The sequence below is a fragment of the Octopus bimaculoides genome, chromosome 22, assembly GCF_046866305.1.
Source record: "Octopus bimaculoides isolate indiv1 chromosome 22, ASM4686630v1, whole genome shotgun sequence".
Taxonomy (NCBI): domain Eukaryota; kingdom Metazoa; phylum Mollusca; class Cephalopoda; order Octopoda; family Octopodidae; genus Octopus; species Octopus bimaculoides.
The window spans coordinates 28,542,275-28,564,774 of NC_142949.1; the positions used below are offsets into that span (position 1 = coordinate 28,542,275).

A 22,500-nucleotide genomic window follows, 5' to 3' on the forward strand; every position below is an offset into this window, starting at 1 on the left:
GGTGTATTTTATGTGCCACCCGCACAGGAGCCAGTCCAGCGGTTCTGGCAACGAACTCGTTCAAATGTCTTTTCACGTGCCACTGGCACAAGTGCCAGGAAGGCGATATATATGAAATGTGACCTGAAATGTGACTGAATCCAACAAAATGTAAGAACAATAATGACAATAAGACCAACCTTTGCATTGTCGGATCAGTCTCTGAAAGGAAATATTCCTGAAGAAGGGTGACAGCTTCTGGAAATTTCTCACCCAATGAAGCAAGAGTGCGGCATGCTTGAGCACGAACTGTGTGGTGGCTAACATCATGTCTGGCAGACAGGAGGCAGGCTTTCACTGGTTCATTCCAGACACCTATATGACTGAGAGCTATAAAGAGAGCAAGAGATGATGATAATAATAATAATAATTAATTCTGTTCTTTGTTTGATTTATGGGGTGAGCGCAAACGCAGACCCCACACTTAGAAATAGCGCACCCGAGTCGCCCACATTTGGGGCGATCGCAAAGGTCAACCCAACCGGAGTGCAATGGAAGGGCCTCACTTTGGGAGAACCACTTTGCTGATCATGGTTTACCCCTATGAATAATAATAATAGTAATAATGATATGTTGGTATTGACACACTTTGAAGATAAAAACTAGTAGGACATATTCTCCAACTACCAGAACAATGCTATTCTGAAGAATAACCATGTAAGTCTACCAGATAGATGGAAGAGCATTGTAGAAAATGAAGGAGAGTATATTTTACATTAAAAAAGAACTTTGTTTATCTTAATTTTGAAAAATAAAAGAAGTATTAAAAAAAAACGCATTATTTACGGGATGACCCAATATGTATTTATATGTGTGTGTTATTGTGTATGTGTTCCCCCACCACATCACATTTGAAAACCGGTGTTGGTGTGTTTACATCCCTGTCACTTAGCAGTTCAGCAAAAGAGACTGATAGAAGTACTAGGCTTAAGAAATAAGTCTTGGGGTCAATTTTTATGTTCAAACTGGCCAGATCCTGCCTTTCACACCTACACTACAATGTCATTTTGAAAATATACAATCACATCATCGAAATCTCAAAGCTACAACATGATAAATACTTAGTTAAAAAATATTGTGAATGAACGAGTATTGCATTTGACGGAGTAATCTGAATGCTAAAGGGGGTAATGAAGTTGAAAGTTGGGGGCAGGGGCTATATAATTTCGTTAATATCTGATGGGGTGTAATGGAGCCTGATGTTTCCATGTTAAGATTTACTATTTTAGATAATCTTGTGGCATCCAACATTCTACCACTTACAGTACCTTGAAAATGTTTACAACTAAGAATCTAGTTCTATTCCAATCATTTTTAACCCTTTAGCATTTAAACCAGGCATATCCAGCACAATTATTCTACCTGTTTTATGTTCAAACTAGCCAGATCTGGACTCTCACACCTATCCTACAATGTCATTCTAAAAGTAAATGTTAACATTATTGAAGCCTCAAAGCTACAAGATAATGCATAATAAATTCGAAACAATGTAAATTAATACGCATTACGTTTGACAGAACAGTTAAATTCATTTAAATCGTCTAATATGCACCATGTCCTACATAAAATATTAATTATTGACACTGCCAAGAACTTCACATTATGCAAATTAGTTTGGCCATTACTGTGAAGTTCTGGCTTGTGTATAATTTAAATAGTGATTACAGTTAATACGCATATACACACATAACACTATGTATGTATACGTATGTGTAAACGTGTGCATAAATCCATGTGCATATATATGTATGTGTGTGCGTGTATATATATGTGTGTGTGTGTATTTATGTATGTAGACACACATATGCATGTATATTATTATGAATTTTTATATAATTTGGCTGCAAAGTTAGCTAAATAAGTCAAAGGGCAACAGATTCAACAGTTCAATGCCTCACACTTATCAAACTAAATTATAAATAATAAAGCCACCCAGGAAGCTTTGATCAAAACTTTTATTGGAGTGTCACGTAATAAGCAACGATTTTCAAACAAAATAAAGAGAGGAGATAAAGAAATTCATAAAATAAAATAAAATTAAAAAATCAAACATAACCACACATATACACATACGCATAATAAAAATACATATACACACACTCACATACTGATATAAAAATAATATATATAGACACACACACACACACACACATATACATATATGCATAAATATATATATATATACATGTATATACATATATATATATATGATGATGATGATATATATATATATATATATATATATACACACATAAATATTTACGATATATATACACTCATATGTATATATGTACATATACACACACACACACACACACACACACACACACACACATATATATATATATATATATATATATATATATATATATATACTGCACACACACACAAATTCATGCTCATATATAGATGTATACATAAATATCTACAAGCACACCATGTTTACACAAGGATATATAAGCATATATATATATATATATGCATGTATATGTGTGTATATATGTACATACACACACTATATATATATATATATATATATATATATATATATATATATATATGTATTACACACACGTTTGTATATTGGCATTCATAGGTGTGCATATACATATGCAGGCATACACACATGTATACATGTATATACATATATATATATACATGAGAGAGGGTTGGAGTGCAGGGGAGGGCTGTATGATCATTAGCTATAGAACAAAAATGAATATAAGGTAAAAAATAAATAGCAATATAACTTAGTTCTCATACATATATGTATGTGTATATATATATATATATATATATATATATATACACACACACACACACATATATGTATGATTTACTGAGGAAAAATTCTAAATCTGCCACCAGAACACTTATGGATATATATATACGTATATATTTCTATGTGTGTGTGTTTGTGTATACATATATATATATATATCTATCTATATATATATATATATATATATATGAATTATTTTATTTGTCTATTTAAATGTATTAGTGAAAATCTATTTCATTGATTCTCTGTATGCGTGTCCATCAGAATATAACACAAATAAATATATTTAGAAATATATACATATCTATTAGCATGGGATGTACAAGTGTAAAGCACACACAAGTCATATACATGCGCATGAACACACTCATTTATGTTCAGTTAAATATATACATTTCTTCATATATGTGTATGTGTGATATGTACATATATATACATATATATATGTATATCTTCATATATGTGTGTGCGTGTGAAGGCACATGACTCAGTGGTTATAGCATCAGACTTGTAATCATGAAGTAGTGAGTTTGATTCCTGGACTGGGCTGTGTGTTGTGTGCTTGAGCAAGATACTTTATTTCACATCGCTCCAGTTAACTCAATTGTAGAAATGTGTTATGATGTCACAGGTGTCAAACTGTATCAGCCATTTGCTTTTCCCTTGGATAGCATCGATTGTGTGGAGAGGAGAGGCTGGTGTGCCTGGACTTGTGCCTTGGAGGGGAACTTTCTAGGTGCAATTCCATGGTCATTCATGACCAAAGGGGGGGGGGCATTATCCTTAGCCCTTTATATATACACACACACACACACACACACACACACACACACACACATATACAGGGTGTGTAAGGTATTTAAGGACATACCTTTTTGGGGTCACTGCTGCATTTTTTGCTAACTCTGTATAATCTTTGTTTCAGAAAATAATATTGGCACACCCTCAGCTTATTCAAGAAATGAAGAGGCATTCCATTACTGTGGTTATAAAAGCTGACCACATTGATTTAGAAATATCTCAAGTTTAAAAAGTTTCCAGATTTTTCGTCTACAAAGTTTGTAAGGAGCCAGAGACTGAAGATGGAATCGTATCACCAGTATCAAAGCATAAAAAGCATTCTAAATGTTCTGAAACCATCAGAACACCTGAATTTATCCAACAAGTTCAACAGACCATTGATTACAATCCCAGAAAGTCCATGAGGTTAATTGCAAAAGATCTCCATGTGTCAGAAAGAACAGTCAGAAATGTTGACCACAAAGTCATCAGATATAAGTCTTATATGATGAGGAAAGGTCAATTTGTAAGAAAAAGCAAAAGAAAATCAATACATCAGATCATGTACATATATATATATAATCCTTCTCCAACTACAGTTCTCATATTCAGTTAAAATGTCTTACGTTTAAGCTGGTTCCCATGCATTTCTCTGAAGAGAAGATTACATTCTTATCAACATCACCTATTCCTATGGAAGGTATAATTTGTAATCTTCGAAACATATGTTGGAAATAGAAGTATGCAGTTAACATATGCGTTTTACTCCATTTACTAAATTTATATATACTCAAGTATCCAAAATAACAAGGAGTTTCTACTTCATAAACAGGAGTTACACCACAGTCATTTTGTGATCTTTGCTACCCTGGTATCTATTAACCAATTCATTTTGTCTGAGTTATTTATTAACTAGCAGAAAATAAATACATATAATAATAATAATAATAATAATAATATATATATATATATATATATATATATATATATATGAGGATAGCTGCGTGAAAAAGTGCCACACCCTAACAGTTGAGGGAACCCGAGGAAGAGGTAGGCCCAGGAAGACCTGGGCTGAGGTGGTGAGGCAAGACCTTCGTACATTGGGCCTCACCGAGGCGATGACTACTGACCGAGACCTTTGGAAATGTGCTGTGCGTGAGAAGACCCGGCAAGCCAAGTAAGATCGTTGCCAGTGCCCCTGGACTGGCTCTTGTGCAGGTGGCACATGAGATGCACCATTTTGAGCGTGGCCGTTGCCAGTACCGCCTGACTGGCTCCCGTAGGATTTTCGAGTGAGATCGTTGCCAGTGCCCCTGGACTGGCTTGTGCGGGTGGCACATAAAAGACACCATTTCGAGCGTGGCAGTTTTCGTGCGGGGTGACACACAAAAGTACCCACTACACTCTCTGAGTGTTTGGCGTGAGGAAGGGCATCCAGCTGTAGAAACTCTGCCAAATTAGATTGGAGCCTGGTGTTGCCATCCGGTTTCACCAGTCCTCAGTCAAATCGTCCAACCCATGCTAGCATGGAAAGCGGACGTTAAACGATGATGATGATGATGATGATGACATATAAATGTACATATATTATGTGTCATGTTTTTGCATCTGTATTTGTCCCCTATCACTGGTTGGTGTGTTTATGTTCCCATAACGTAGTGGTTCAGCAAAAGTGATCAATAAAATAAGTACCAAGCTCAAACAAAAAGGTAAGTCCTGGGATCAATTTATTCTGCTAAAATTTCTTCAAGCTTGTGCCCCAGCATGGCCAGTGGAGGCATGATCATAAGATAGCTGTTTCGATTCATGGACCGGGCGACACATTGTATTCTTGAGCAAAACACTTCATTTCATGTTGCTCCAGTCCCCTCAGCTGGCAAAAATGAGTCATCCTATGAGGGACTGGCATCCCATCTAGGTGGGAAATATATACGCCATGGAAACTGGTCCTTATGAGTTGGCATGAGTCAAGACTGCTGTAGTCTAATGACTGAAACAAATAAAAGATGAAAGAAAGATCTCTCATAATCATCTAATACATTTGAGGGTATGCTCTCACCATGCTTTTGTCTCTCTTTCTATCTTCTCACCTGGGGAAGTCAGGTAGTTATCTCTTCAGCAAAGCACCTGTTCCTGTTCTTCTGTCATACTTTCACATACTTCAATATGATGCTAGTGCCATGGGGAAAGAACCCAGCACACTTTGAAAGGTGGTTTGGCATTTAGGAAGGGTATCCAGCTGTAGAAACTATGCCAAACACGCCGAGCGAAATGCTTAGCGGTATATCGTCTGCCGTTACATTCTGAGTTCAAATTCTGCAGAGGTTGACTTTGCCTTTCATCCTTTCGGGGTCGATAAATTAAGTACCAGTTACGCACTGGGGTCGATGTAATCGATTAATCCTTTTGCCTGTCCTTGTTGTCCTTGTTTGTCCCCTCTATGTTTAGCCCCTTGTGGGCAATAAAGAAATAAGAAACTATGCCAAACAAACACTGGGCCTGAATGCAGCCTTCTGGCTAGTTGGTTCCTGCTGAACCAGCCAACCGACGCCAGCATGGAAAAAGGGTTATTAAATGATTGATACAGGAATTGTATATAAAAAAAAAACATATATATATATATATGATATATGTTAAATAAGACTCATGTAAAAACCTTGTAGTATGCTATGCAAAACTCGTCCACAGTTATTGGCTACCAGATATCATCATATAGTAGGAATCTTCTTATTACTGGACATATATCAGAAATTCCATAGTTTCTATAGAGTTTTTAAAAACAGAAAACTGATAGAAAATGTATTGAGCGATATTTTTATTTAAAATCATTACAATTCTTTCAAATTTATTTTTCCACCTTTAGTACACTGACGAGTTGTTGTATCATCTTTAATATCCATCCAAAGTGTATAAAGCTCTTATCTGGGTTTAGTTATATTTATGGGTTTAGTTCTGTCTGTAAACTGCTGATAAAGTCACACTACTTTGGATATGTATTAACACACTAAGTGAAATGACGGTAAGATTTAGCGAAGGACTTATGTAAACCGTCACCTGAAGAAGTGCATTTTAAACAATATCTCACCAATGTACTACAGGTGTAAAAATTTGTCGAAACAATTGAAGTGAAATTTTTATCATTTATCTATACAAGATTAAAGAAAGTATATGTATATATTTGTGTACGCTTTATTGTGGTATATATGCATATGCTGTTAAATTTCCCTGTATTGTATACCATTTATCCTATCTTTTACTCAATACATATTTAATCAAAGATTCCATAAGAAATCTCATTTCTTCTCTTCATAACAAGATGTACGACTTACAAGTTAGTTTGATTAAGTGCAAAGCACAAAACTTTCAGCCCTTCATTCATTCATTCATTTATATGACTTTGCCGTTGAGTAAAAAATACATCTTAAATATGTTTCTGTATTTTTCTCACTTGATCATCCATCAAATGTATATATATATATATGTGTGTGTGTGTGTGCGTCTATATAGGTATATACACACACACACACACACGTGCATACACATATATATGTACATCTCTCTCTCTCTGTTTATATATATATATATATATATATATATATATATATATATATATATATATATACTCATAAGACGCATATATATGCATACATATACCGATATAAATACATATGTATAAATGCTTAAATCTATATCTATCTACCTATCGATCAATATATCTATCTATCTATCTTCCTCTCTCTTTCTCTATCTCTCTTTCTTTCTCTTTCTTTCTCTCTCTTTCTTTCTCTCTCTATCTCTCCCTATCTCTATTTACACAAACATACATATAAATTCATATATATATATGATGGTGTGTGCATATGTTATGCAAATGATCATACATACATATATATATATATATATATACAATACAATACACAAGCACGCACCCACATACACACATAAATACATACATATATACATAAATACATACACACACACATACATGCATACAGATACATATATATATACATACATACATGCATACATACACACATATATACACACACATACACACATATACATACATATATATATATACAAACATACATGCATACATACACACACATACATACATACATACATACATACATACATACATACATATGCACAGAAACTTGAAAGAGGCTGGCGCATAAGATGCAATGATAAATATTTTCACAAATAGTATCTGGTTGTGGGAAGATATCATGATACCAAGATAATATCACATGCAAGTAGGATGGTGAACGATCCAGTATGGATGATATAGCCATGATAATAACTTTAGAATACAATATAAGTTTTGTGAAGAGAGATATCGTATGTGTCATGCATTATCAGTGAAGATATCACTCCAGATATTGTATGACTGAAATCTGTTTGTATTTGAGCAAGTGTATATGTGTATGTGTCTATATGCAACCTGTGCACACACACATGTGTAAGTGTGTAAGGGTATATATATATATATATATATATATATATATATTTATATATATATATATATATATATATATATATATATATATATATATATACATACACATACATATGTGTGTGTATATGTATGTGATATATATATATATACACTGTATATACATACATATAGTTATATATATTTGATATTGTACAGAATTGAATATGTTCAAATAAATTGATGTCTATACATCAGTTTCTCCATTTTCTTTTTCTATTACTTATAAATAAATAAATATATATATATATATATATATATATATATATATTATATATATATTATATATATATATATGTATATATAGATGTGCATATATATTTGTATATATATACATATATTTATATATATATATATATATATATATATATATATGTATATATATATGTATATGTATGTGTGTGTATATATATATATATATACATACATAAACATATGAATATGAATATAGATGTGTATGTACACATGTATATGTGTGTGAGTGTGTATGATATATATATATATATATATATATATATATATATATATATATATGCATACACACATGTGAGTGTAAATGTGGATGAGTGTGTGGGTTTTTTGTAATTTCTTTTTTTCTCAATTTTTAAGTTTCTTTCCATAAAGTAAAAATTGACTTGTAAGAATTTTAAAATACTGAAGTAAAAAACAGATTAAAACCAGAAAAAAGAAAATACATTCTAAATTTTCGAATAGTCTCACAATTTTTACACTTTTCCATTTAGAGATATAGCAAGCCTGATATGTTAGATAGTGTAGGATACAATACACAACTCTTGAAGTACAGAAAGATGTGATGGTCACTGTTGGAGTGTCTTAGATCTTAGTTCTATTCTGGGAAATCAACAACAGCCACTACAATACTCTTACATGAAAAATGATTATATAGGCACAGGAGTGGCTGTGTGGTAAGTAGCTTGCTTACCAACCACATGGTTCCGGGTTCAGTCCCACTGCGTGGCGCCTTGGGCAAGTATCTTCTACTATAGCCTCGGGCCAACCAAAGCCTTGTGAGTGGATTTGGTAGACGGAAACTGAAAGAAGCCCGTCGTATATATGTATATGTATGTATATATATGTATGTATTTGTTTGTCTGTGTTTGTCTCCCCACCATCACTTGACAACCGATGCTGGTGTGTTTACGTACCCGTAAATTAGCGGTTCAGCAAGAGACCGATGGAATAAGTACTAGGCTTCCAAAGAATAAGTCCTGGGGTCGATTTGCTCGACTAAAGGTGGTGCTCTAGCATGGCCACAGTCAAAAAGACTGAAACAAGTAAAAGAGTAAAGAGAGGATGTGTTGTGTTTGGATGACCTGCTTGAATACAGACACGCTTTGGCATCAAGAGCAGTAAGTCATTTACTAGCTCTTGTTTAGCTTGTCTGTGGTCCCACAAAGCACCAGTACCTTTCTCTTATAATGGCAATTACCATATATATATATATATGTATATATATATATATATATATATATATATGATATACTGGCATTGGCATGCCATTCCTAATGGTGACAAGGGTTCCAGTTCATCCAATCAACAGAACAGCCTGCTCATAAAATTAACGAGCAACTGGCTGAGCATTCCACAGACACTTGTACCCTTAACATAATTCTCAGGGAGATTCAACATAACACAGAGTGTGACAAGGCTGGCTTTTTCAAATAGAGGTACAACACATACTTGGCATCTGAGTGAACAGGAGCAACATGAAACAAACTATCTTGCTCAAGGACACATGTCACCGGGAATTGAACCCACGACCTCACAATCGTAAGCTGAACACCCTAACCACTAAGCCACGTGCCTTCACATATATAATATATAACGTATGTCTGTTTCTACGCAATATTCAGTCAGTAAATGATTTCTTATCATTAAAATAGAATTATTATTAATTATCTCCTGCATCCGTATCATCAAAATGATGACAGATTTTTATTAATTATAGACAATACTTATCAGTTCAAATGAAATTAATTATTCAAGTCTTTCCTTCGTTTTGAAAAATATCTTCTAAACCACATAATGTAGTGCACATATCTATCTATCTATCTATCTATCTGTCTATCTATCTTTGATAACAATAAAATATCGCAAATATCTTTTTATTTATTCATCTATAATATTAATCTGCCTGTCTGTCTGGCTATCTATCTATCTATCTATCTATCTATCTCTATGATAACAATAATCTCTGTCTATCTGTTTATGTATCTGTCTATCTATCTATCATCTTTCTATCTCTCTTTATATTTATCTACCTATCTATTTTCAGTGGAGGCGCAATGGCCCAGTGGTTAGGGCAGCAGACTCGCAGTCATAGGAACGCTGTTTCGATTTCCAGACCGAGCGTTGTGAGTGTTTATTGAGCGAAAACACCTAAAAGCTCCACGAGGCTCCGGCAGGGGATGGTGGCGAACCCTGCTGTACTCTTTCACCACAACTTTCTCTCACTCTTACTTCCTGTTTCTGTTGTGCCTGTAATTCAAAGGGTCTGCCTTGTCACACTCTGTGTCACGCTGAATATCCCCAAGAACTATGTTAAGGGTACACATGTCTGTGGAGTGCTCAGCCACTTGCACGTTAATTTCATGAGTAGGCTGTTCCGTTGATCGGATCGACTGGAACCCTCGACATCGTAAGCAACGGAGTGCCAACAACAACCTATCTATCTTCTATATTATATACCACCACCACCACCACCACCACCACCAACACTATCACCAAGTACGAGGTGGTGATGTTAAAACAAGCAACAAGATTAAATCAACTACCCAGAACTTCAAAACACAAAGGGCCAGTGTGAATACCACAAGGTATCTCATCCAATGCATCAACAATCCCTTTAATCCAATACCTTCGATTTTGGACTGAAACAGGCTGAAAAACAATTTTGACTTCACTGAGGTTTGAACTCAGAATGCAAAGAGTTAAAACAAAATATTTCACAAATTATTTTATCCTACACTTTTAATGACTGCCAGACCATCATCTGTAATTACAAACAAGGTGAACTGTACTCTACTGGGGTATCTATTAAGGGTGAAAGGAACTCTCTTGTGTTGGGGTAATTTATTTACAGTTAGGGTAGATTGTTCTGGGTGGCATCCAAGTAATTGGCTGTGTCTGTCATGGGGTGATGATGATGATGATGATAAGGAGGAGGACGGTGGTGATGATAATGATGATGGTGGTGGTGATGATGGTGATTGTGGTGGTAATGATGATGATGATGATGATGACGAGGAGGAGGACGGTGATGATGATGGTGGTGGTGGTGTTGGTGGTAGTGATGATGATGACGATAATGATGGTGGTGGTGGTGATGATGGTGGTGGTGATGATAATGATGATGATGACGAGGAGGAGGACGGTGTTGATGGTGGTGGTGGTGGTGGTGGTGGTAGTGATGATGATGGTTGTAGTGGTAGTGGTAATGATGATGACGATAATGATGGTGATGGTGATGATGATGATGGTGGTGGTGGTGATGGTTTTAGTGGTAATGACGCTGAAGATGATGATGATGATGACAACCCGATGACGATGAAGATGAGACAGCAGTGTTGTCATTGATGCTGTTGTTGGTGGTGGTGATAATGATACTATCATTTCTACATTGCAATTAACAAATAACAATTAACTCGGTGCAATTAACAGAATGTAATTAATAAAACTAGTACAACTAATCTACTGTTACAACTAAAACCCACAATAATTGCTTAATTGCAATCAAATGGTCAACAAGGCCAGCAGTGAGATAACTACTAATTAATATAGTACAATTAGTATAGACTTTTAGTTAATGGACTAATAAACTACAACTAGCTAAAAGACAATTTCTTAAATAGTTAATTAATAAACAATAATTATTGACTATTCTTGGCACATACATGTTCGACATGATTCTATAGTCTTTCTCTCTCTCTCTTTCTCCCTCTCTCTCTTTTTTGCTCTTTCTTTCTCTCTCAGTTTCCTTGTTTGTCACTATCTTTTTCTTTTTCTCTCTCTGCTTCTCTTTCACATCCTTTTCTCTTTCTGCTTCTTTGTCTTCCTCTTTCTTTCTTGTTCTCTCTCACTTTCTCTTCCCTCTATCTGTCTTCCTGCCTCTCTCTCTCTCTCTCTCTCTCTCTCTCTCTATTTCTCTCTCTCTCTCCCTTTCTTCTTCTCTGTCTCTCTTACTTCGTCTTCCCTCTCCCCCTCTCTATCTGTCTTCCTGTTTCTCTCTCTCTCTCTTTCTTTTTCTCTCTCCCTTTCTTCCTCTCTCTCTCTCTTCCATTTGTCGCTCTCCCCTCTCTTTGTCTCTCTTTCTGTCTTTGGCTGTCTCTCTTCTTTCCTTCATTCTCTCTCTGTCTTTCATTCTTTCTCCCCTTCTCTCTCTCTTTCATTCCCTCTCTCTCTGTCTCACTCTGTCCCTCATTCTTTCTCTCTCTCTTTCATTCCTTCTCTCTCTGTCTCACTCTGTACCTCATTCTTTCTCCCTTTCTCCCTCTCTTTCTCTCTCTTTCATTCTCTCTCTGTGTCTCTCTCTCTTTTCAATCAATGTTGAAATATTTAATTAACTGTAAACATATTCAAGAACACAATGACAGCACCACCACCACCAACTACCACCACCCAACCACCATCACCCTACCACCATCCAAACACCCCTTACACTACTATGAATCCAACATCACCTCCAGTGCCAGTAATATTATTCACATACACCACCGCCACCACCACCACCACCACCACCACTACAAACACCATTTCAAACATCACCACCACCACAGTCACCACTACTACAGCCACCACCACCACCACCACAAACAACACTACTGCCACCACCACGGAACATTACCACCAACAATCAATGCCACCAGCATCAAAATCCCCACCACCACCACCACCACCACCACCACTTCTACCAACAACCATCACCACCACCATGAACACCACAACCTTCATCACTTTTCATATCTTCATTAAAACTCCATTTTTTTTACACTTCCCTAATTAAGATGTCATTGTTAATATTGTTGTGCATCCCGTTGCAGTACTACTTGCATGTCATGCAATCCTCCTGTCACACATGCAATACCACTGAAAGGTGGTGGTGGTGGTAGGGGTGGTGGTGGTGGTAGGGGTGGTGGTGGTGGTAGGGGTGGTGGTGGTGCCAGGCTGCATTTACCTTTAATTCCCTCTTTCAGTCTCTTTCACTTACTATCTCTCGTCTGTTTGTATGTATGTATGTACAAACACACATAGACAACTACAGACATACGTACATATATATACATGCATATATATATAAACATATATATATATATATATATATATATATATATATATATAAGCATACTTACAGCTCTCGGTAATAAGACACATGCATGCTCTACAGGGTGCATTTTAATTAGTCTTAGCAAGGTATTTTCATCAAAAGTGCTCAATAAATATTCATAAAATTATTACTTATTTGGAGCCTACAAAAAAAATTCTGTAACAGACTGAAAGGATGATGAAAAATGCTGAATTCTGATTCATGATACCAAGAAAATGTGAAATCTTAACTCATGACTAGTTAACCAATATATGTAACTACACACGAGCAAGTTTTTGACTTCTTTAGACTTTTGGACTGTTCCCTTTTTCCTTTCTGACAAAGAGCTATGCTCGAATTGTCAAAAACTCTCTCTTCTTACTGAGAGTCAAACTAATAAATTCCATGTGCACTTCCTCTTGTTGTTTCTTATTGTTATTTTTAATGTTCATTTATTCGATTTGACTATATACATACATGTGTGAGTGTGTATGTGTGTGTGTGTGTATGTAATTCCAGGGTGAAGTGAGACGTGTTTTGGAGAACATAAGAATAATAGAAAAGGGAGACAAATGTTAAAGATGTTATTTAAATCATTTATATCACCAAATCACCTACACATGTTTCGATTGATTCCTTTCAAACCGTCCAACTCATGCCTGCATAGAAGGCAGATGTTAAACAATGATGATGATTAGGAAGATGATGATGATGAGGATGATGATGAAGACGACGGTGATGATGATGGTGTATGCGTGTGAGTGTGTGTACAGTAGAAAACAATTGCCCAAGTATTGTTGCAGTGTGCCCAAAACCACAAAAAACTACATGGTTAAAAAGCCAGTTTCCTGACTGCACAACCATCTTTGCATCCTCCTCCTTCTTATCACCATCCTCCACATCATCATCATCTTCCTCATCCTCCACCTCATCCTCATCAGCATCAACATCATCCTCATCCTCCACACCATCATCCATATCGTCCTTTTTCTCATCATCATCCACATCCTCATCAGCATCCTCACCATTCTCTCCTCCTCTTCCGCCTCCTCCTCCTCCCTCTCCTCCTTCTCCTCCTCCTCCTCATCATCATGGTCATTGCTGTCATCATTGTCATCCTTGTCGTCATCATCATTGCTACCATCATCGTCATCATCGTCATTTAACGTCCGTTTCCCCATGCTGATATGGGTTGTATTGTTTCGCATGTGAAACAGAACAAAATTTTACATCGAACATACCATACTATAACACAACACAACATAAGATATCATAAGATATCATAACAGCTCCGAACACATCATTGACATCGAAACCAACAATAGTCGCTGCGATAGATAGTATACTATTGTTCCGTAAAGCAGATAAGCAATTATGTCTCTTGGAATAGAAGAGAGAAGAATTAAAAATCCTTGTGTGGAACAATTCCTAGCACATTCCTACCCATTAAGCAAAAGATACAAGGTTATAACGCCATTATATTGAGGACGTTTACAAATATATATCGCATTTATATCCGTATTAATATCTGTTAATATCATAATAGTTAATTTGCAGTATACAGGTATAGAATTCCATGCATTACTAGATACATAATAGACACTTGTTATCGTATAATTTTTTTATCAATAAGTATATCTATTACTCTCTTTCTCTTGTTCTCTCTCCCGCTCTCTCTCTCTCTCTCTATGCATATATATGTTATACACACACACACATATATATATACATATATGTGTGTGTGTATATATGAATATATATATATTTATATAAGTTAATAGATATATATATGTATATATGTATGTGTATATATATATATATATATATATAAAGATATAAGCACATGTATATATATATATATATATATATATATATATATATATATATATATATATATATATTTGTATATATATGCATATATATATATATATATATATATATTTGTATATATATGCATATATATATATATATATATATATTTGTGTATATATGCATATATATATATATTTGTATATATATGCATATATATATATATATATATATATATATATATATATTCATATATATACATACATATTCATATACATACATACCTCTCTCTCTCTCTCTCTCTCTCTCTCTCTCTATATATATATATATATATATATATATATATATATATATATATATATATATATATATATGTATGTATACATGTAATTCACTAGGTAATGCTTCACTAATGTTTCATTACATCTTTGTATGTCCTCATCAAAGATAAAAATTGCTTAGTTTCTCTTTCAACGAGATACAGAAATGGATTAAAAGCAAATTGTAATGTGTCCAGGCATTATTTACTCAATAGAATATATTTTGTCTCTACATTTGAAAATAATTCTATTGAGTACTTTGTTGAATTATACTCGACTTGATATCAGATAATAGATTTATATAACAAATATGTATGTGAATATATATATATATATATATATATATATATATTGGGGCATCCCATAAATAATGTGGCACCAGTCATGTCACAACTCATTTCTACAACTGAGTGAACTGGAGGAATGTGAAATGAAGTGTCTTGCTCAAGAGCACAACACATACCCCTGTCCTTGGAGGGTATTGTTCTAAGTGCAATCCCATGGTCATTCATGACCAAAGGGGTTCTTTACCCTTTTTATCCCTTCCCTGAAATTACTGGCTGTGTGCCAAGGTTTGAAACCAATATCATTATTAAGGAGTTCAGCAGGCAGAACCATTACCACACCCAGACAAATTGCTTTCAGAGTTGATAAGATAGAGTAACAGTAGGCGCAGGAATGTCTGTGTGGTAAGTAGCTTGCTCACCAACCACATGGTTCTGGGTTCAGTCCCACTGCGTGGCACCTTGGGCAAGTGTCTTCTACTATAGCCTCGGGCCGACCAAAGCCTTGTGAGTGGATTTTGGTAGACAGAAACTGAAAGAAGCCCATCGTATATATATGTATATGTATATATATCTGTGTGTTTGTGTGTCTGTGTTTGTCCCCCCAACATCGCTTGACAACCGATGCTGGTGTGTTTATGTCCCTGTCACTTAGCGGTTCGGCAAAAGAGACCGATAGAATAAGTACTAGGCTTCCAAAGAATAAGTCCTGGGATCGATTTCCTCGACTAAAGGCGGTGCTCCAGCATGGCCACAGTCAAATAACTGAAACAAGTAAAAGAGTCAAATACTGGGGTCTATGTACTCCCCTAACCCCGATTTCGCTTAAAGTTACGGGGGGGGGGGGCTGTGCCAAAACATGTGACAGTTATTTTCATGAATCTAACAAACTTAATGACACTAACAACAACAACCACAGCATTTTACGGCAGTGATGACAGCAACAACAACAACAACAATGATGGTAGCAGCTGTAACAATGACAGCAACAAGAAAACAACAACAACAGGAAGAACATCAATAACAACATCAATAACAACAACAACATTTGTAGCGAAAATAATAAAACTACTCTCCACAATTAATTGACATTTGAGATAGGAAGTGTGACATGGAATATTAATAGATATTGTTGTTGTTGTTGTTGTCGTTATTCTTATCATTATTATTATTATTATTATTATTATTATTATTATTATTATTATTACAAGATATCGCATAAAGAGATAATGTCAAGTTGTGCTGTATTGTGGTGAGAGAGCTGTGGGATATCTGAGCTATCATATCTTGAAAGATGAGTGTGTGTGTGTGTGTGTGCAAATATGAGTCCGTGTATGCATATATATATATTTATAGAAGTGGATATAAGCGTGTGTGTATGTGTGTGTTTTTGTTTGTGTGTGTTTTTGTTTGTGTGTATGTACATATAAATTTTCGTGTGTATATATACATGCGGAATGTGAGTGTGTACATATGTATATATTTATGTATATGTATTTATGTATTAGTGTGCATGTATGTGTCTGGTGCTGTGTACGTGTGCATGCAAGCATATATTTGTGTGTGTGGGTGTATAGGTGCAGGAGTGGCTGTGTGACAAGATGCTTGCTTCCCAGCCACTTAATTCCAGGTTCAATTCCACTGCATGGCACCTTAGGCAAATATTTTCTGCTATAGCCTTGGGCCAACCAAAGCCTTGTGAGTGGATTTGGCAGACGGAAACTGAAAGAAGCCTGTCGTAAATATATATGTATATAGCTTTATGTGTGTGTCTTTGTATCTGTGTTTGTCCTCTAACCACCACTTTACAACCGGAGTTGGTGTGTTTATGTTCCTATCACTTAGCAGTTAAATGTTTAGTTGAAAGAAGAAGCAAGAGAGAGAGAGAGAGAGGAAGTGAGAGAGAGGGAGAGGGAGGGATAGAGAGGTCAAAGTAAAGTTAACTTCGAGTCATGCTGACTCATAATGGCCAGTTTCCCGGTTTCATGGCCTATATATATTTCCCACCTGGATGGGATATCAGTCCCTCACAGGTTTACTCATTTTTGCCAGTTGAATGGAATGGAGCAATGTGAAATGAAGTGTTTTGCTCAAGAACTCAATGCATTGCTTGGTCCAGGAATTGAAACTAGCATCTTACGATCATGAGTCCAATACCCTAACCACTAAGCTATCCGCTTCTACAAGGGATAGAGAGAGAGAGTGAGAGAGAAGGCGAGAGAGAGGAGAGAGAGGGAAGGAGTAAAAGACACAGGAAAAATAGAGAGAGCAAGGGAGAGAAACAAAGAGAGAGGGAGGAAGAGAGTAAGAAAAAGTGAGAGAGGGGAAAAGAGAGATAAAAAGAGAAAAGGAGAGAAAGAGTGAATGAGAAAGAGAAGGAGAGATAGAGAAAGAGAGAGAGCAGAGAGAGAGAAAGAGAGTGAGAAAAAGACAGAAGGAAATAAAGAAAGGAAGAGAGAAAAAGGGAGAGAAGGAAAGAGAAGAAAGAGAGAGGGAGAATGAGGAAGAGAGTAAGAAAAGTGAGAGGAGAAAAGAGAGGGGGAAAGAGAGAGGGGAAAAGGAAAAGGGAGACAAAGAGAGAGGATGAGAGAGGGAGAGAAAGAGAGATAAAGAGAGAGAGCTGAGAGAGAGATAGCAGAGAGAGAGAAGAATGTTTACCAAAGGGAATAAAGAATCGGTGAGAAATAAGAACAAGAAAGTGTTATTTGCAGACATATTATCAACCAGACATTTCTACATACATACCTTAGATACTGAGAATGGTACCAGCTGTTGAAATGGTAACGTTGGCATCATCGATAGGGGATTGTTTAGTAGAAGGTGAAGACTGTTGTCTTCTTTTATTGGATTAAATTATTTATTTTTTTTTTTTTGCTAAATTGTCACTCTCTTGACATGTGATTTGGTGCAAGTATTAGTTGTCTGCAAACATATACACATGCATACATACATATATATATATATATAGGAAAATAAAAAATAATAATAATAAGGCAGAATGCTAAACTGAAAGCATATTTAAGATAGATGTGCATAAGGAGGATTAAAAAGGATTTCTAACCGGCTTTCATTGCATGGCAAATTTTCAAGAAAAAGGAAAATGAAAATAATGTTTTTTGCAAAAATATAAAAAATATATAAAAAAATAAATATACCAATACATTATATTGTCTTTGAGTTTTTAAGGTTCAATGGTAATCCATGTAGATAATTGTTAGATAGATTAGGATGGAAAGAATTAAGAATCATGTTGTGCTTAAAAAAGGCTGAGAGTTTATGTTAAACAGGAAGTGTGGTGTCAAAACAGGAAGTGTGTGTAAGGGAAGACAATTCTGTGGGTTTTATACTCTTTAGTTGGAGTTCTGAACTCTTTGTCAACAGGAAGTTTGTCTGTTCTTAGAGAAACAAGAAGTAAATTAATGATGAAGATGTAGGAAGTTGACAAAATGATAAGCATCTTGCACAAGATATTTAACAGCATTCCTTCTGGCTCTTTACATTCTGAGTTCAAATGCTGCCGTGGTTAGTATTGCCTTTCATTCTTTCAGGGTTGAGAACGCCGGTGGAGGTGGGTGGTGTTGGCAATTAACATACCCATTCGCTAAACTTTTTGACCTTCTACCAAAAGCAGAAGCCATTATCGTTTTTATTGTTTTTGTCATCAAGCACAATCATCATCATCATCATCATCATCATCATCAACTTTGCAACAATTAATTTGTATTTACTTGATTAATTTGATATTCCTTTGATGTCCAATTACTCATTATAGATATATTGTACATACAAACACACCTGCGCATGCGTGCACACGCGTACACACACACACACACACACACACACACACAGATGTACATCATCAGCAAGTTAGATGTAAGTAATCAGTTCATCATCGTCATTGTCATCGTCATCTTCATCATCCCCTTCAAGAAGCCCTGGACATTATTGTCTTGAGTTCTAGATCTCACAGACCCAGTTTCCATGCCATATTATCTTTGGTTGTTGAGATGATCTTTGTTTGTTGAGATAATCTCTGGTTGTTGAGATGATCTTTGGTTGTTGGAATAAACTATGGTTGCTGAGATGATCTTAGTTGAGATAATCTCTGGTTGTTGAGATGGTCTTTGGTTGTTGGAATAAACTATGGTTGCTGAGATGATCTTAGTTGAGATAATCTCTGGTTGTTGAGATGGTCTTTGGCTGATGAGATGATCTTTGGTTGTTGGGATGATCTTTATTTGTTGAGATTATTTTTGGTTGTTTGAGTCTGATAGAGGCAATGACAAGTGACAGACTTTTGACAATTTGCTGTGCTTGTGAAGTCAAGTGAAATCTTTGTTGTCAGTGCTGGTGACATGTAAAAGGCACCTGTGCCAGTGACATGTAAGAGGCACCTGCGCTGATGATACATAAAAGGTACCCACAACGGTAACACTTGAAAGGGCACCCTCGCTAGTATCATGGGAAAGACACTCATGCGGCGACACACAAAGGGCACCTTCTCTGGTGACACCTCAAAGTGCACCCATGCCAGTGACATGTAAAGGGCACCTGTGCCGGTAACACTTAAAAGGCACCTACAATAGTGACACTTGAAAGGGCATCACAAAAGGTATCTGCACTGGTGACACCTGAAAGAGCACCCATCCTAATGACATGTAAGACACACCCAGTACACTCTGTAATGTGACTGGCATTAGGAAGGGCATCAGACCATAGAGACCAAGCCAAAACAGATGACTGGAGCCTGGTGCAACTTTCCAACTTACCAGCTCCAGCCAAACCATCTAATCCATGCCAGCAAGGAAAACAGATTATTTAGATGATGATGATGATGATGATGATGATGATAAGTGACTGTGATCACATTGTCCCCCTTGAATGGAACACCATTCCATTGCAGGGTCACTCTTTTACAGAGCAACGTGCTTTAATGTATGAATATTCTTTCATGGTTTTAGGCTTTGGCTGCCATTTTTAGCATGTAAGAAATCCACTTGGTGGTTTTCTCTTTGTGTATGTTTCATACACTATTACACACACACACACACACACACACACACATATATATATATATATATATATATATATATATATATATATATATATATATATATATGCGCATTTATGTTTAATATGTTTGTGTACATTTAAGCTTGGAAAGATTTTTGCTGTGGTTTCTCTCCAGAGAGGAATTGTCTTTGCAGAGAATACAAGTTCCAAGGACAACAAATATATAAACATTGTTCCTTGTTTATTGTATTTCTGAAGTAGGTGGTTGTTTTGTTTTTCAGTATTTAACAAGTGTACAGTTTCCCCACTTTTAAGAGGATTCTTCAAATTTCAAGAAATATGAGAATCATTAATCATATTTACGCATGTATGTATGTATGTATGTATGTATGTATGTATGCATGCATTTATGTATGCATTTATGTGTGTATGTATGGTCTATGCATGTACAAATGTATATATGTTACACATGTATATATATATGTGTGCGCATGTGCATGTGTATACACTATGTATGCATATATGTATGTACAGAGTGATGAACAGATGGATGTGTATATGTATATATATATATATATATATATATATATATATATATATATCCCACATTAATTTTATAAGAATATAAATAAAACATAAAAAACAGACAGAGTTGGAACTCTTTTAAATAATATATTCCTCTATACACGATCATACAAAACCCTTTTTTGTATATTTTTTTATTTTTATTTTTATTCACATATATATAATATATATATATATATATATATTTTCTAACAAAACTGTCTGATGAACGGGAACGTGAAACTCTGAGTAACAGTATTTTGTTATATTTCTGCTGCTTTTAAGTAAAGCATATTACTCTACCTCTGGTATTTGAGTACTCTTTTTTCCACCTTGTTGCACATCTTATGTGCTTACTCTGGTATATATATATATATATATATATATATATATATATATATATATGTGTGTGTGTGTGTGTGTGTGTGTGTGTATGTATGTATGCATGGACAGGGTCTCTGTCGGTTACAATGATGAGGGTTCCATTTGACCCAAACAATGGAACAGCCTGCTCATGAAATCAATGCACATGTGGCTGAGTACTCCACAGACACACGTACCCTTTTATATCCTGCTGTTTGATATATGATTTAACGATGCAGGAGTCAGGGAAAGAATGTATTTACACGATGCAACACAATTACTATTACATGAAACTCAACATTCTCAACCTGAGCTGCTTCCACTGGTCTCCTAACAGTTCTTCATTTTATACCAAAGTGTCAGTCCACATGGGGGGTGGTCGGAATCCTTCCACAACATGCCCTTAACGTAATTCATAGGTAGATTCAGTATGACACAGAATATGACAAGGTTTCCTTTTCGAATTACAGGTGCCACTCATTTTTACCTGTTGAGTAGACTGCAGCTACATCAAATAAAGTATCTTGCTGAAGGACACAGTGCACTGCTGTGAATTGAACTCACTTTCTTACGAATGAGAACAGATCACCCTAACCACTAAACCACATGCATGTAAGTATGAAAAACATGTCAATATATATATATATATATATATATATACACATACATACACATACACACACACACACATATATATATATATATATATATATATATATATATATATA

At 35.4% G+C, this 22,500-nt stretch overlaps 1 protein-coding gene and 1 non-coding gene across 2 annotated transcripts in view; both read right to left on the reverse strand.

Moving 5' to 3' along the window:
- Positions 1 to 22,500, reverse strand: part of LOC149131421 (uncharacterized) — a 164,959-nt gene that overhangs the window by 122,364 nt on the left and 20,095 nt on the right. Inside the window, exon 2 of the mRNA XM_089339579.1 lies at positions 180 to 369. Within this exon, the coding sequence (XP_089195705.1) occupies positions 180 to 369 (190 nt within the window). The remainder of the gene's footprint in view (positions 1 to 179; positions 370 to 22,500) is intronic.
- On the reverse strand, positions 434 to 597 carry LOC128250567 (U1 spliceosomal RNA). The gene has a single exon (XR_008266607.1). It is a non-coding gene; the product is annotated as a U1 spliceosomal RNA (small nuclear RNA).